The 17,447-nt window shown below is 47.3% G+C and overlaps 1 protein-coding gene across 4 annotated transcripts in view; it reads left to right on the top strand.

Annotated features, from left to right (window-relative positions):
- CDK14 (cyclin dependent kinase 14) overlaps positions 1-17,447 on the top strand; it is a 312,138-nt gene that overhangs the window by 18,510 nt on the left and 276,181 nt on the right. For all 4 annotated transcript variants that reach the window (XM_069959461.1, XM_069959459.1, XM_069959458.1 and 1 more), the window contains exon 2: positions 4,497-4,528. In XM_069959461.1, the coding sequence (XP_069815562.1) occupies positions 4,497-4,528 (32 nt within the window). The remainder of the gene's footprint in view (positions 1-4,496; positions 4,529-17,447) is intronic.

Below are 17,447 nucleotides of genomic sequence, written 5' to 3'. Positions count from 1 at the left end.
CCCAGGGTGAGTGCCCCTCTTGTGTATCTATCTCTGCTGGTATTTGTAGTGTTCCGGGGCCGGGATGTGAGGGTTACTGTACACTAGGGTTAGCTGCCAGTTTCCCTGTTGGGCCCAGTGCTGATAATTTCCTGGGATTCGGTTTACTGGGGGCTGCTCACTGTCATCACATCCTAAAGGGGGAATGGGGAATCATGGGTAACATATATATATTTTAATATTATATAGTGTGTGTGTGTGTGTGTATGGAGCATGACTCCTAATGATGCATGACCACACCGCCACATCATTCATGGTCACAGGGTTGCAGTGAATGGGTCCTCACGTGTCCGTTATCTGGAACGGTCCCATAGGGAGCGTGAACAATGTGGTGACACGGAGACTACAACTGTAACGTTACATGGATGAAACCATTTGTGACTGTGTGAGCCACATAGACGTTACACAGCAGTTTATCAAAAACCTTTTTCTTTCAAATTGAAGTGCCTGAGATTTAAAATGTACTTTTATTAAACATCCAGTCTTCCAGTACTTATCAGCTGCTGTATGTCCTGCAGGAAGTGGTGTATTCTCTCCAGTCTGACACAGTGCTCTCTGCTGCCACCTCTGTCCATGTCAGGAACTGCCCAAGGCAGCAGCAAATCCCCATAGACAGAGACATGGACAGAGGTGGCAGCAGAGAGCACTGTGTCAGACTGGAGAGAATACACCACTTCCTGCAGGACATACAGCAGCTGATAAGTACTGGAAGACTGGAGATTTTTAAATAGAAGTAAATTACAGATCTCTGTTGAACAACGCCTTTGAGAAGTTTTTTGCTTTTTTTTTTTTTAAAAAAAAGTCCTATTTGTGCACAACTGACCAAACCCTCTAAATGGAGGAGGTGGTCATATAAAGGTGGTCATATATATATATATATGTGTGTGTGTGTATAATAAATTATTCCACGACTTCAGCCGAACTGAATGACCATCTAGTGTGTATAGGAATATCCTGACTCCTCTGACAACAGATGTCAGAAGAGGATTGGAGCCGTCTGGCAGCAGCTTGTTACCTTTTTTCTATTGAGAATACATACACACCCGGATGAGCTAATATGTGTGCATGGGAGGAGTAGCTGTCAGCCAGAGCTGCATTCACAATTCTGCAATATTCAGCTTTCTCTGCTATTACATTGACTGCACAGAGCGTCCTTTGATGATTTGATTTATTGCATGTGTTATCTTTGCAGCAGTGCAGTAATCTGATACAGTAAAAATAAACTATCCCCACTGTTGTTACTGCTTAGCTAAGTATTTAGGGAGGTGTCTGACAACCAGCTGGTCTGTTTCCAGTAGTAACCAGCAGAATAGTGAGTAAGGTATTGTATAAACACAGTATTCCCATTTTTTTTTTAAATATTGAGTGCAGCTCTGAAGCTTAAATTTAGTCTTGGTTCAGAGGCACCAAAGAGGCAAAAACTTCTCTTTTTTTATTTAATTTCTCTCAAAATCCCAGGTAAAGACTCTACAGGAAATTCTATTTCTCTGTTGTAACCAGCAGTGGTACCAGCCGTCCTGGGCAGCTTTTAGCCGCTCGCTCTAACTCTTTGTTGAAACTACACTTTGAGTCCAAGACAAAGGGTTACTCCCCCTTTTACTAGAAGGTTTTAGGGAAATCTAGCAAGCAAAAGACGCTTATATTATCCACCAGGGGTGGCAGTAGAAAGCAGTAAGTCTGTGTGTAATATTAATGGGTTTAACTCTTTGATTGCCATCTTACATTTGTTGATAACTGTGGAAAAGTGCAAATTAAAGGGGAACTCCAGTTAATTTAAAAGAAAAAAATCACTAGTGTCAGAAAGTTGTTATATAGATTTGAAGCTTCTATTTAAAAACCCCCAGTCTTCCATTACTCATCAGCTGCTGTATGTCCTGCAGGAAGTGGTGTATTCTCTCCAGTGCTCTCTGCTGCCACCTCTGTCCATGTCAGGAACTGTCCAGAGCAGGAGCGTTTTTCTATGGGGATTTGCTGCTGCTCTGGACAGTTCCTGACCTGGACAGAGGTGGCAGCAGAGAGCACTGTGTCAGACTGGAGAGAATACACCACTTCCGGCAGGACATACAGCAGCTGATAAGTACTGGAAGACTGGAGATTTTTATATCGAAGTAATTTACATATCTATATAATTTTCTGCCACAAGTTGATTTGAAGGATTTTTTTGTTTTTCTGGAGTACCCCTTTAACAACGTTATGATACATCATACATACGCTACAACTTGATCATGTGATCCTTCCTCGAAGCGCAGGTAACAGCTGAGCACAACGTCCCTGAGGACGTAAAATCCTCTTTACCCTATAGAATAAGGAAGCGGTTCCCCTATATATGTATCGTTCCCCCATAAATCTTATCCGCATTCATCTGAATGGATAATCTGTGCTGTAGCGGAATAACCGTGGCGTATTTCCAGCGCTCGGCCGGGGTAATGTGCCGCGTATCATTTATTCATCCGACACACTAAGCAGTAAACTCCAACGTCCCTAATTGAAAGTTAATGCAGATATTGATCGGTTCCCTCTAAAAGCCATCGCCAGCTCCATCACGGTCACGGCCGCTTCATAGAACAAATCCACTTCTGGAAATCTCCCGCAGTCCGGTCATGTGACCTGCTGCATCAATGACGGTCGGGGGCGCTTTCTGTAAGGCTAATGCATTCAGCGCATTGTCTGCATTAGGTCACATGATCAACCGATACCTTCCCTATTATCAGTCAGTCCCTGAGCACGGTGGAGGGGGAGCTTTAACGCTGTGCAGCCTGATAGTGTGCAGCGTATTGCTACAGGATTCCCTTTTAAAAAAAGAAAAAAAAAAAATCGCTGATTCATCCCAGAAACAGCGCCACTCTTGTCCTCAGGTTGGGTGTGGTATTGCAGCTTGCTTCCATTAAAGTGAATAGAGCTGAGTTGGAGTTGTAATACTGACTGCAGCCTGAGGACAGGGGTGGCGCTGTTTTTTTTTCTAATCCTGCATTATTTTATCCAGTATGAATGGGACCGGGCGGACGCTGGATTATTAGGACCCGGGGTCTTTTCTGGTTTGGGAGGGATGCGCAGAGCTTCCTGATTGCCATTCTGACATGTGGGTGGGAGGGGCCCAATCAGCCAATCACTGGATAGGGCGGGTCACTGCCGGGGCCAGTGATTGGCTGGGGGCAGAACAGGAAATTCTCAGCAGCAGGACCAGCACTGGAAGGGGGGAGAATCAGCAGCAGGACCAGCACTGGAAGGGGGGAGAATCAGCAGCAGGACCAGCACTGGAGGGGGGAATCAGCAGCAGGACCAGCACTGGAGGGGGGAATCAGCAGCAGGACCAGCACTGGAGGGGGAAATCAGCAGCAGGACCAGCACTGGAGGGGGGAATCAGCAGCAGGACCAGCACTGGAGGGGGGGGGGGGAATCAGCAGCAGGACCAGCACTGGAGGGCGGGGGGGGAATCAGCAGCAGGACCAGCACTGGAGGGGGGGGGGGATCAGCAGCAGGACCAGCACTGGAGGGGGGGGGGGGAATCAGCAGCAGGACCAGCACTGGAGGGGGGGGGGAATCAGCAGCAGGACCAGCACTGGAGGGGGGGGGGGGAATCAGCAGCAGGACCAGCACTAGAGGGGGGGGGGAATCAGCAGCAGGACCAGCACTGGAGGGGGGGGGGGGAATCAGCAGCAGGACCAGCACAGGAAGGGGGGGAATCAGCAGCAGGACCAGCACTGGAGGGGGGGGGGGGGGAATCAGCAGCAGGACCAGCACAGGAAGGGGTGGAATCAGCAGCAGGACCAGCACTGGAGGGGGGGAATCAGCAGCAGGACCAGCACTGGAGGGGGGGAATCAGCAGCAGGACAAGCACTGGAGGGGGGAATCAGCAGCAGGACCAGCACTGGAGGGGGGAATCAGCAGCAGGACCAGCACTGGAGGGGGGAATCAGCAGCAGGACCAGCACTGGAGGGGGGGGGGGGGGGGAATCAGCAGCAGGACCAGCACTGGAGGGGGGGGGGGGGAATCAGCAGCAGGACCAGCACTGGAGGGGGGGGGGGGGGGGAATCAGCAGCAGGACCAGCACTGGAGGGGGGGGGGGGGAATCAGCAGCAGGACCAGCACTGGAGGGGGGGAATCAGCAGCAGGACCAGCACTGGAGGGGAGGAATCAGCGGCAGGACCAGCACTGGAGGAGGGGGGGGGGAATCAGCAGCAGGACCAGCACTGGAGGGGGGGGGGAATCAGCAGCAGGACCAGCACTGGAGGGGGGGGGGGGGGAATCAGCAGCAGGACCAGTACAGGCGTTGGGGAATTAGCAGCAGGACCAGCACTGGAGGGGTGAGAATCAGCAGCCGGTCCAGCACCGTCCATATAATGTCCATCCATGCTATAGTTGTCTTTGCCTCCATATTCTGAGATGCTGATCATGTGACCGGTCTTCAGGTTTCTTGGCTTTTTGTCTCTAACATTTTCTTCTCTTTCCCTTCACAGCTCTGAAGAAGGATGAGAACACCATTGATGAGGTAACGATATGCGGCTTTATACTGATATTCATAGATATTACCGGAGCTGGGGGGGGGGGGGGGGTAGCTGGATATATAGATGGATATATACTGTATATATACTGCTAGAGAGTCGGACCGCCAATGTATAGATGTACTCTCACCAAATGTGAACAGGTTGTGGAGCACCGATCAGGAAGAGGACGCCGCCCTCCAGCTGCTGCAAAACTACAGTTCCCATCATGCCTGGGGAGCTAAAGCTTTGGCGGTCCTACCATGATGGGAGTTGTAGTTGGAGGGCGGCAGGTTAGACATCTGTGGTCCAGGCTTTTGCTATTGTCTTTAGTAAATACTCATATATCTCGTGAGAGAATAATTCTGGGGCTCTTGAACCTTCATTCACTCACATTGTAATACCACACCCAACCTGAGGACAAGAGTGCTGCTGTTTCTGGAAGAAAGCGGACATATTTCTGTATGCCTGGACAATCCCTTCAAATATACTCCAGCTATTTTTTTTTCATATCAGGTGGTATCAGAAACATATACAGATTTGTAATTTACTTCTATTTAAAAATCTCCTGTCTTCCAGTACTTATCAGCTTCTGCATGTCCTGCAGGAAGTGGTGTATTCTCTCCGGTCTGACACACTGCTCTCTGCTGCCATCTCTGTCCATGTCAGGGCCTGTCCAGAGCAGCAGCAAATCCTCATAGAAAACCTCTGCTGCTCTGGACAGTTCCTGACATGGACAGAGGTGGCAGCAGAGAGCACTGTGTCAGACTGGAGAGAATGGAGTAACCCTTTAAGGACGAGGCTAGAGAGTTGTTCTATAAGTCGGACGCTCTAACACGGCCACAATTCCTCCCTGTTAGTGTCCCAGATTGGTTTCCTCACACTTGGGCGGATGGATGCGTTCCATCACCCGGCCGCCAGCAGTGCTGACAATGTAACCTCATCCTCTCATATCCTGTCAGTAATCCTCACACCGCAGCCGGGGACACGTTCCCATGGACGCACATTCCCTGCAATTACAGCCTATTTGTGGCCCCCATGATGCCGTCTGGGGGATTAGCGATCTCGGGGCCCAGGGCAATATTGATCGTGTTTGCAGAAACAAAACTTCTTATATAAGGGTTTACTGATTCAGGAGCTAAGGGGTTAACCCTGACCCCCACCCCCACACACACACAGCCCCGCCATACTGTATAGACTGACCATTGGATGTCATCATAGCGCAGTGCTATCCTATCCTGCTGCCTCTATGACCAGGCTGAAGACATCTTGTTGTAGAATTGTATGTTTGGAAGACCTATACCTATATACATGGTAAACAGCAGGCAAAACCGCACTTAAAGGGGTAAAATCTTAAAATCTCCAGTCTTCCCGCACTTATCAGCTGCTGTATGTCCTGCAGGAAGTGGTGTATTCTGACACAGTGCTCTCTGCTGCTCTGGACAGTTCCTGACATGGACAGAGGTGGCAGCAGAGAGCACAGTGTCACACTGGAGAGAATACACCACTTCCTGCAGGACATACAGCAGCTGATAAGTACGGGAAGACTGGAAATTTTTTAATAGAAGTAATTTAAAAAAACTTATGGCCATGGACTCTGTGTTGTGACTTATTCATTTGCAAAAAAAATAAAAAAATTATTTAAGATGTAAAATTTTCAAATTTGAGGGAGAGAAGTTTGGTGACCAGTTTCTGGGGGTAACAGTCGCGTTCCCTGGCAGCGTCTTCGTGGTTCGTCACGCGCTGGCTCGTCGCCCTCTGTAGTCAGCCTGTGGCCGTCTTATTCCGGTTAGGAACTCGCCAACATTCTTTCTCAATGTCGCACAAGGAGAAGCCGCCGCCAGCGTGATGACTTCTCTGTAGGTAACAACACTCCGAATTCTTCACCTATTTGATGAAAAACAAACCAGGAATGTATCAGCCGAAGAGACGAGGAGGGATGAGCGGTCCTGGGTGACCTCCCCGGTCTGTTACAGGTGGTAGTGATTATCATGGGGGCTCCGCTTCTGCCTGCCTGCTGGAGAATAACCCAAGTGCTACACTCCAACCCACAAAATATACTCGTAGAATGAGAAATCGATGGACAAACTATTTAATTGGATGTTTGTTTTTGATGATTTTATTGTATTTTTTTTATTTGAAGCCGCAGTACCACTTCTGTCCATGGGGTGTCAGTGCTGAGAAATCTTGTATATAGAATATCTTCTTGATATTTAAAGGGGCTTCTGAGATTTCCTGTTTATAGCTTTTCTTCTGGCAGCATCTTTAAGAAGTGAACATTTATATTACATCTTTACTGCTCAAATAGCAATTCCAGTCTTTATAGTTGTGGTACGAGTATAAACCATACACTTTAGTTACATAGTGGCCAAAGCTGCAGATTTTTATGTTACTTTTTATATGTTTGGGTGCAGCCTTATAGATTACTTTTATTTAGGTAAGAAGTCCTCCAGTCTTTCAGTACTTATCAGCTGCTGTATGTCCTGCAGGAAGTGGAGTATTCTCACCAGTCTGACAAAGTGCTCTCTGCTGCCACCTCTGTCCATATCAGGAACTGTCCAGATCAGCAGCAAATCCCCATAGAAAACCTCCTGACATGGACAGAGGTGGCAGCAGAGAGCACTGTGTCAGACTGGAGAGAATACACCACTTCCTGCAGGACATACAGCAGCTGATAAGTACTGGAAGACTGGAGATTTTTATATAGAAGCAATTTACAAATTTGTATAACTTTCTGACACCAGTTAATTGAATTTTTTATTTTTTTTTGCCACTGGATTATCCCTTTAAGGATAAGTCCCATTATACCATACAATATATTACAGATGGCCCCTGTGTGACGCATACATCAATAACCGATAGGGACATGCTGCAGGCCTGAGCTCTGTATCCGCAGTTCTGGAGTTCCTCTATAAATAATTCCCCATAGAGCGGCGCCGGCTATAGGTCCTTGTATATATTTCTATTCGCTGCTGTCACTCGCTTTGTGGCTGCTGTGAAGCATCGCTCAGACTGACAGCTCGGGGCTCTGTGGGGGATTCATTGCACTTCTCAGCTGTGAACTTGTCATCTTGATTCTGGGTATAATAGACCCCCCCCCCCCCCTATACTGAGGCGTCCTGACCGGCGGGGCCCCCTCACCAGCCAGGGACTGGCCTGCAATAGATTTCCTGCATTTAACCCTTACTGCACTCATTCATTGGTCTGTATATAAGGATTAGCAATATCCATGGCTTTACATCTCACAGCTGTGGGGTTGTTACAGTTGCATCCAGCCCCAGCAATGCTCTGTGCCACTGGATTTCAAAACGGATTGCAAAAATGTAGTGTGAACCCAGCCTTACGTTTTCCTTCACCAGTCACCTGCAACCCGTGGCATTTCAGATGTTTTAAAACTACAATACCCAGCATGCCCTTGGGGGGGGGCACAAATAGGAGGTCAGCGCTGATTCATTGCAGCAAACGGGACAGGTTTTTCCTTCAAATCAACTGGTGTCAGAAAGTTATACAGATTTATAGTTTCCTTCTGCTCTCCAGTCTTCCAGTACTTATCAGCTGCTGTATGTCCTGCAGGAAGTGGTGTATTCTCTCCAGTCTTACACAGTGCTCTCTGCTGCCACCTCTGTCCATGTCAGGAACTGTCCAGAGCAGGAGAGGTTTTCTATGGGGATTTGCTGCTGCTCTGGACAGTTCCTGACATGGACAGAGGTGGCAGCAGAGAGCACTGTGTCAGACTGGAAAAAATACACCACTTCCTGCAGGACATACAGCAGCTGATAAGTACTGGAAAACTGGAGATTTTTAATAGTAAAAGTAAATAACAAATCTATATAACTTTCTGAAACTAGTTGATATAAAAGAATAAATTTTTTTGCAAACTACCTCTTTATACCTTTGGTAAAAAAACAATGTTTAGCCCTGTCATAAATTGTGATAAGTTGGGGTCTGGGTGTTCAGATCCTCACTGATCTTTATATATAGAGCCAGGAGAAGCGCTCAGCGAAGTGCTTCACTCTCCAGGCATAGCGAGCACCTGTCCATTGGGTCACTGGATTTGACTTTGGTTCCATTTTTCCCCAGTCCTCCACCATTAGGGGGCGCCCTCACACACAGGAAAGCTTTGGCTTATTTCTAAGCCCCATTGTACTCGGTCCCTCGGGGACCAAACATTTGGGGTATTTATGTGTTTTTGCCCCCTGCCATTAGTACTGATGTCGTCAGGAGAATTATTACCCGTCAGGTATTTTGGAATTTTCATCTATTTACAAACCAAAAGCCGCCTGCAATCAGGGGAGAGCATCTTGGCAGCCGCCCAGGCAGCGACGCTGCCGCCATCTCCGGCTGACAGTGAGATATGGCAGATCCATAATCTTCTGCTCTCAGTCAGATGACATTGCGTCTCCCAGTTACTTTATGTATTTCTCAGAATGTATCAAAATGCTGATTTATATCCAATATATTACCCTGCTGCCGGCCGAGCTGTGGACGTCTCTCGCCATATGAGGCTGCGACAGCATGGCGGCACATGGTGCGGTCACTGTGCTGGATCCTGTATGGCGGCACATGGTGCGGTCACTGTGCTGGGTCCTGTATGGCGGCACATGGTGCGGTCACTGTGCTGGATCCTGTATGGCGGCACATGGTGTGAGCACTGTGCTGGATCCTATATGGCGGCACATGGTGTGAGCACTGTGCTGGATCCTGTATGGCGGCACATGGTGCGGTCACTGTGCTGGATCCTGTATGGCGGCACATGGTGCGGTCACTGTGCTGGATCCTGTATGGCGGCACATGGTGCGGTCACTGTGCTGGGTCCTGTATGGCGGCACATGGTGCGGTCACTGTGCTGGATCCTGTATGGCGGCACATGGTGTGAGCACTGTGCTGGATCCTGTATGGTGGCACATGGTGCGGTCACTGTGCTGGGTCCTGTATGGCGGCACATGGTGCGGTCACTGTGCTGGGTCCTGTATGGCGGCACATGGTGCGGTCACTGTGCTGGGTCCTGTATGGCGGCACATGGTGCGGTCACTGTGCTGGATCCTGTATGGCGGCACATGGTGCGGTCACTGTGCTGGGTCCTGTATGGCGGCACATGGTGCGGTCACTGTGCTGGGTCCTGTATGGCGGCACATGGTGCGGTCACTGTGCTGGGTCCTGTATGGCGGCACATGGTGCGGTCACTGTGCTGTGCTGGATCCTGTATGGCGGCACATGGTGCGGTCACTGTGCTGGATCCTGTATGGCGGCACATGGTGTGAGCACTGTGCTGGATCCTGTATGGCGGCACATGGTGTGAGCACTGTGCTGGATCCTGTATGGCGGCACATGGTGTGAGCACTGTGCTGGATCCTGTATGGCGGCACATGGTGCGGTCACTGTGCTGGGTCCTGTATGGCGGCACATGGTGCGGTCACTGTGCTGTGCTGGATCCTGTATGGCGGCACATGGTGCGGTCACTGTGCTGGATCCTGTATGGCGGCACATGGTGTGAGCACTGTGCTGGATCCTGTATGGCGGCACATGGTGCGGTCACTGTGCTGGATCCTGTATGGCGGCACATGGTGCGGTCACTGTGCTGGGTCCTGTATGGCGGCACATGGTGTGGTCCCTGCAGGAAGGGGTGTATTCTATCCAGTCTGACACAGTGCTCTCTGCTGCCACCTCTGTCCATCTCAGGAACTGTCCAGAGCAGGAGAGGTTTTCTATGGGGATTTGCTGCTGCTCTGGACAGTTCCTGACATGGACAGAGGTGGCAGCAGAGAGCACTGTGTCAGACTGGAGAGAATACACCCCTTCCTGCAGGACATGCAGCAGCTGATAAGTAGTGGAAGACTGCAGATTTTTAAGAAGAAGTAAATTACAAATCTATATAACTTTTTAACAGCAGCTAATTTGAAAACAATGTTTTTTTTTTTTCCCGCCGGGGTGCCCCTTGTAATGCTGATTTATGGTTGCTCAGTGGAGATCCAACCATTTTAGCTTTAGATGATGGAATCTGATTGTGAGCTGATTGTGAGCCGGCTCTGCGCCTGATTTGCAGCCGTTTCCTATTGGCCGGAGGGATTGCTGAGCTGTTGGTGTCACTGAGTGAGGTTTTCCTGACTGTAGATTGATGACATACTTACCTCTCCCTCCATCTTTGCCGCCTTCCTCTGTATTAGCTGCAGCTTATTTCATGCTCCCTAATCCGCTGAGGAGTCTGAGACTTGTGGCCTCTGTGTGACCAGCAGTGATGGGGATTGGCCGAGAGCCTCAGCGGAGGCTAAAAATACATCATACGGGTCCATGTGATTATACGGAGGAAAGGTCCATAGTCCACGGTACACTCACAGCTGTGTAACTAATCCCCTCACTGTATCTAAGCTACGAGGCACAGGGACTTGTTATCCCCCCCCCCCCCGCATCCCTTCCCCACCGTGTCCTCTGGGTGATAGAACACAGTGATCCATGCACATCTATCTATCTATCTATCTATCTCCTATCTATCTATCTATCTATCTATCTATCTATCTATCTATCTATCTATCTATCTCCTATCTATCTATCTCCTATCTATCTATCTATCTATCGCCTATCTATCTATCTATCTATCGCCTATCTATCTATCTATCTATCTATCTATCTATCTATCTATCTCCTATCTATCTATCTATCTCCTATCTATCTATCTCCTATCTATCTATCTATCTCCTATCTATCTATCTATCTATCTATCTATCGCCTATCTATCTATCTATCTATCGCCTATCTATCTATCTATCTCCTATCTATCTATCTATCTATCTCCTATCTATCTATCTATCTATCTATCTATCTATCTATCTCCTATCTATCTATCTCCTATCTATCTATCTCCTATCTATCTATCTCCTATCTATCTATCTCCTATCTATCTATCTATCTATCTATCTATCTATCTATCTATCTATCTATCTATCTATCTTCTATCTATCTCCTATCTATCTCCTGTCTATCTATCTATCTATCTATCTATCTATCTATCTATCTATCTATCTCCTATCTCCTATCTATCTCATATCTTTCTATCTATTATCTATCTATCTATCTATCTATCTATCTATCTATCTATCTATCTATCTATCTATCTATCTCCTATCTATCTATCTCCTATCTATCTATCATCTATCTATCTATCTCCTATCTATCTATCTATCTATCTATCTCCTATCTATCTCCTATCTATCCATCCATCCAAAGTTTTTGCATAGAAGTAAATTACAAATTTCTGGCACCAGTTAAGATGAAAGAATTTTTTGGGGTGAACAAGGTCATCTAACAGATTTGTTTTTCTTTTACCTTGACTGGCAGCAGTATGGATGAACATGGCCTCTCTGCTGCCACCTGTGGCTGTGCTGTGAAATACAAGACTGCTGAAGCCCTGGTGCTGACACAGTTACATATATACATGCATCATCAGCAATACCAAATCTCCCCTGATGTCTCTTCTCATGCATGTTAGGAGGCTCAGTATCACTAGAGCCACATATAGACATGTAACCTGTGTCAGGACCAGGGCTTCAGTAGCTCTGCAGTTTCCAACACAGCCACAGGTGGCAGCAGAGAGTCAGTGTTACCGTTTACTGCTGCTACTCAATGTCAAACAAACATAAAACTTTGTACTTAAATTTGTTTTATATTTTTATAAGTCTAAAAAAATGGTGTCTGTGTGAGGCAATCCAGGCAATACTCTGTGAGTAGTTGTAGAGAGCTCTTGCTCCATTTGCTACAATGCATCATTGTCTACACTGAATACAGCTGAGGGCAGAACTAGCTATGTACAATGTATCAGTATAGAGCTCACAGAGCATTGTCTACACTGGATACAGCTGAGAGCAGGACTAGCTATGTACAATGTATCAGTCTGGAGCTCACAGAGCATTGTCTACACTGGATACAGCTAAGAGCAGGACTAGCTATGTACAATGTATCAGTCTGGAGCTCACAGAGCATTGTCTACACTGGATACAGCTGAGAGCAGGACTAGCTATGTACAATGTATCAGTCTATAGAGCTCACAGAGCATTGTCTACACTGGATACAGCTGAGAGCAGGACTAGCTATGTACAATGTATCAGTCTGGAGCTCACAGAGCATTGTCTACACTGGGTACAATCACTTTACATCCATTCCTCCTCTATGTGGTGATGTCTCTCTGTGCAGTAATCTGTTCTCGGTGTTGCGGTGGTTTATTCGGTTGTTGTGGTGTTTTTTATGTTTATGTCTCTTAATGTGTGATAGTAAATTTCCCTGTAATCCTCGTCTTCCTCGCCTGTATTCATCTAACAGGAGGCTGGTATTACTGGCACTTACCCTGCGGTGGGTCAGCTCGGTGCCAGTGTGCGGGGTGGATGGTTCTCACCTAGAATGCGTCCGGTACTGGCGGGATGTTTAATAACCGTATACGGCAAACAGTTGGCAGCTGGTTAGTGTTTACCGCGCAGTAATTACCGGCACTTTGGCTTCAGGCCAGAGACTTCGACAAGGAATGAAATTGCGGCCAAGATGGCGACATCCACAACCCGTAGCCCGGGTCACAATTATGTGTGTAATGTAAATAAATTCTTAAAGGGATTCTCTGCCTTGTCCCTCTTATGACGTAATTCAGTCGTGCTGTGTTCTCCTTGGAGGGGGGATTGTTTTAGATCAGGGATGGGAAACCTTCAGCCAAAGGCTCTCCAGGCATGATGGGAATTATAGTTTTGCAACAGCTAGAGAGCTGATTGTTTCCCATCCCTGTTTTAGGTTATCCAAATGTTAAAGGGGTTGTTCACAAAAAAAACAAAAAAACTTTAAAATCAGCTGGTGCCAGAAAGTTCCAGAGATTAGTAATTTACTTCTATTAAAAAAAAAAAAAATCTCGATTCTTATAGTACTTATCAGCTGCTGTATGTCCTGCAGGAAGTGGTGTATTCTCTCCAGTCTGACACAGTGCTCTCTGCTGCCACCTCTGTCCATGTCAGGAACTGTCCAGAGCAGGAGAGGTTTTCTATGGGGATTTGCTGCTGCTCTGGACAGTTCCTGACATGGACAGAGGTGGCAGCAGAGAGCACTGTGTCAGACTGGAGAGAATACACCACTTCCTGCAGGACATACATCAGCTGATAAGTACTGGAAGACTGCAACCCTGGATAAACCACTTTAAAACTTTCTTCAGGAACATAAACCACTTCCCAGCACCATGTGGTGTCCACTCTGGGCAATGCCCTGTGAGCTAAATATCCAAAAAATGTTTGTCATTCAGTGACTGCAGGTGTGGTGGTGATGGTACAGCTATTCATTATGTAATGTAACCTGGTGTAAACCCTATGAAGGAATTGCTGGTCTGAGGATCAGTCGCCCCCCTCCTCTCTCGTTGTTCGGGAACAGCTGTATGGGGATAACATTGGGCTCGGCTCTCATCCAGCTGACGCCTTGTGCCAAATACTCCCCATAAACCAGTAATTGTAAGAATAAGTGCATAAAGTTATCAGCCAGCGAGGGGTTAATACGCCAGTAAGTGACACATCTCTGCAGCGTCGCCTGTTCCTGTAATCCGGGCGTCTCTGAGGAGCGTCACTGCGGCCGGGAGGATAGCCAAACTCTCCAGATTGTTTTATTGCATTTCCCAAATGTGAACTCAGTGCAAGACCTGTTACCGGGCCCCTACCCACCCGGGGTCCGCCTACAGTCATGGCCAAAAGTTTTGAGAATGATACAAATATTAATTCTTACAAAGTCTACTGCTTCCATTTTTAAAATGGCAATTTGCATATACTCCAGAATGTTATACAGAGGGATCAGCTTAATAGCAATTATTCGCAAAGTCAATATTTGCCTAGAAAATGAACTTTATCCCCCAAAGCACATTTCACCATCATTGCAGCCCGGCCTTACAAGGAGCAGCTAACATCATTTCAGTGATCGCTCCATTATCACAGGTGTGGGTGTTGATGAGGAAAGCGCTGGAGATCAATCTGTCATGATTAAGTAAGAATGACATCACTGGACACTTTAAAAGGAGGCTGGTGCTTGGCATCATTGTTTCTCTTCTGTTACCATGGTTATCTCTAAAGAAACACGTGCAGTCACCATTGCACTGCACAAAAATGGCCGAACAGGGAAGAGTATCGCAGCTAGAAAGATTGCACCTCAGACACCAATCTATCGCATCATCAAGAACTTCAAGGAGAGAGGTTCCATTGTTGCCAAAAAGGCTCCAGGGCATCCAAGAAAGACCAGCAAGCGCCAGGACCGTCTCTTAAGAGTTTCAGCTGCGGGATGAGGCTACCAGCAGTGCAGAGCTTGCTCAGGAATGGCAGCAGGCAGGTGTGAGGGTATCTGCACTGTGCACTGTGAGACTGAGGAGACTCTTGGAGCAAGGCCTGGTCTCATGGAGGACAGCAAAGAAGCCACTTCTCTCCAGAAAAACATCAGGAACAGACTGATATTCTGCAAAAGGTCCAGGGAGTGGACTGCTGAGGACTGGGGGAAAGGTCCAGGGAGCGGACTGCTGAGGACTGGGGGAAAAGGTCCAGGGAGCGGACTGCTGAGGACTGGGGGAAAAGGTCCAGGGAGCGGACTGCTGAGGACTGGGGGAAAAGTCCAGGGAGCGGACTGCTGAGGACTGGGGAAAAGGTACAGCGAGCGGCCTGCTGAGGACTGGGGGAAAGGTCCAGGGAGTGGACTGCTGAGGACTGGGGGAAAGGTCCAGGGAGCGGACTGCTGAGGACTGGGGGAAAGGTACAGCGAGCGGACTGATGAGGACTGGGGGAAAGGTACAGCGAGCGGACTGATGAGGACTGGGGGAAAAGGTCCAGGGAGCGGACTGCTGAGGACTGGGGGAAAGCTCCAGGGAGCGGACTGCTGAGGACTGGGGGAAAGCTCCAGGGAGCGGACTGCTGAGGACTGGGGGAAAGGTCCAGGGAGCGGACTGCTGAGGACTGGGGGAAAGGTCCAGGGAGCGGACTGCTGAGGACTGGGGGAAAGGTCCAGGGAGCGGACTGCTGAGGACTGGGGGAAAGGTCCAGGGAGTGGACTGCTGAGAACCGGGGGAAAGTCATTGTCTCTGATGAATCCCCTTTCCGATTGTTTGGGACATCTGGAAAACAGCTTATTGGGAGAAGACGAGGTGAGCGCTACCACCAGTCTTGTCTCATGCCAACTGTAACCGGCATCCTGAAACCATTCATGTGTGGGGTTGTTTCTCAGCCAAGGGAATCGGCTCTCTCATAGTCTTGCCTAAAAACACAGCCATGAATATAGAATGGGACCAGAATGTCCTCCAAGAGCAACTTCTCCCAACCGTCCAAGAGCAGTTTGGCCACCAACAATGCCTTTTCCAGCATGATGGAGCACCTTGCCATAAAGCAAAGGTGATAACTAAATGGCTCAGGCAACAAAACATAGAGATTTTGGGTCCATGGACGGGAAACTCCCCAGATCTTAATCCCATTGAGAACTTGTGGTCAATCATCAAGAGACGGGTGGACAAACAAAAACCAACAAATTCTGACAAAATGCAAGCATTGATTGTGCAAGAATGGACGACTATCAGTCAGGATTTGGTCCAGAAGTTGTATGAGAGCAGCCGGGGAGAATTGCAGAGGTCCTGAAGAAGAAGCCGCAACACTGCAAATATTATAGACTTGCTGCAGTAACTCATTCTAAGTGTCACTATAAGCTTTTGTTACTCATAATGATTGCAATTATATTTTTGTATGTGATAAAAAGATCTGACAAACACATAAAAACCAGAGGGCAGGGGATCATGGGAAAATATCAGATTTGTGTCATTCTCAAAACTTTTGGCCGTGACTGTATGCGGTGGGGGGGCCCCCTCAGAAACCAGGGTCTGCTGCCCCCACACCCTGTATAGCTGCACCCCTACTAGGCTTCTAGAACAGCAATCACGATAGGGGAACTCAAGAGAATTCTTTTTTCTTTCGAATCAACTGATATTAGAAAGTGTCAGTGAAATAATAAATATATAAGTCAAAGTGGCTGATGGGGCCGGGGTCACGTACCGCTGTGTGCGCCAGGGGCCATAAACAAGGAATATGGGAGTGCTGTGTGTTGTCACGCTGGTTTATTGGAGTTTTTAGCTTATGATTTTATTTATTTATATATTTAATGTTTTACTTATAAAGACTGCGGTACTAGTAACTGCATCACATTGTTTGCACAGAAAACCCAGCCTTAAAGGGGTACTCCAGAAGAAAAAAAATCTGATCAACTGGGTTCAGAAAGTTTTACAGATTAGTAAATTGTTAAAAATCAACCAGTAGGATGTTTCTGGTATTGCAGCTCCTCCCCATTTACTTGTAACAGATCTAAACTGCGAAGCTTTTACCATCAGAACGGCCATGGTCCCGGACTAGAGAGCAGATTTTATTTTATAATTTTTATTTATTTTTTTAAGTCATCTACTCCACGGAATATTAGGTTCAAATATTTATTTTAAATTAAACTTTTAGATTTTATATTTAAAGTTTTTCACCCTGTAATTTTGCAGATATTCACAAAATATTTTTTTTTCTCCCAAGACTTCTCCAAATTCTGCTTATTTTAATATGTGTTTCCCTGGTTACGTTCTGCCGGGTAGAAGCTTTGAGTCATGTGGATGATGTCAGTGTCTCGCTGGATTGGGCGGATTGACTTTTTTTGCCTATTAAATAATGGTTTATTGCATGAGGTATATGAGTGCTGTGGTTCTAGTACACGGGTGAGAGGGTCATGCTGTAGGCGCGGTATTAGACTGGTCACTGGAGAGGATGAGGGTCACTGCCCATCTATACAGAACATAGATTTGCATGAGCAAATCACTTCTGAATTAATTGAATTTGTGCTGAAGTTCCTAAATAATTTTAATTAGTGCAGGATTTTTTGTAATTTATTTTAGGCAAACAGCAAGAACAGGGACACCTG

The sequence above is a fragment of the Dendropsophus ebraccatus genome, chromosome 2 (genome assembly GCF_027789765.1).
Source record: "Dendropsophus ebraccatus isolate aDenEbr1 chromosome 2, aDenEbr1.pat, whole genome shotgun sequence".
Lineage (NCBI taxonomy): Eukaryota > Metazoa > Chordata > Amphibia > Anura > Hylidae > Dendropsophus > Dendropsophus ebraccatus.
Note: the sequence above shows the minus strand (reverse complement) of the source record. Positions and strands in the feature narration are given on the sequence as shown.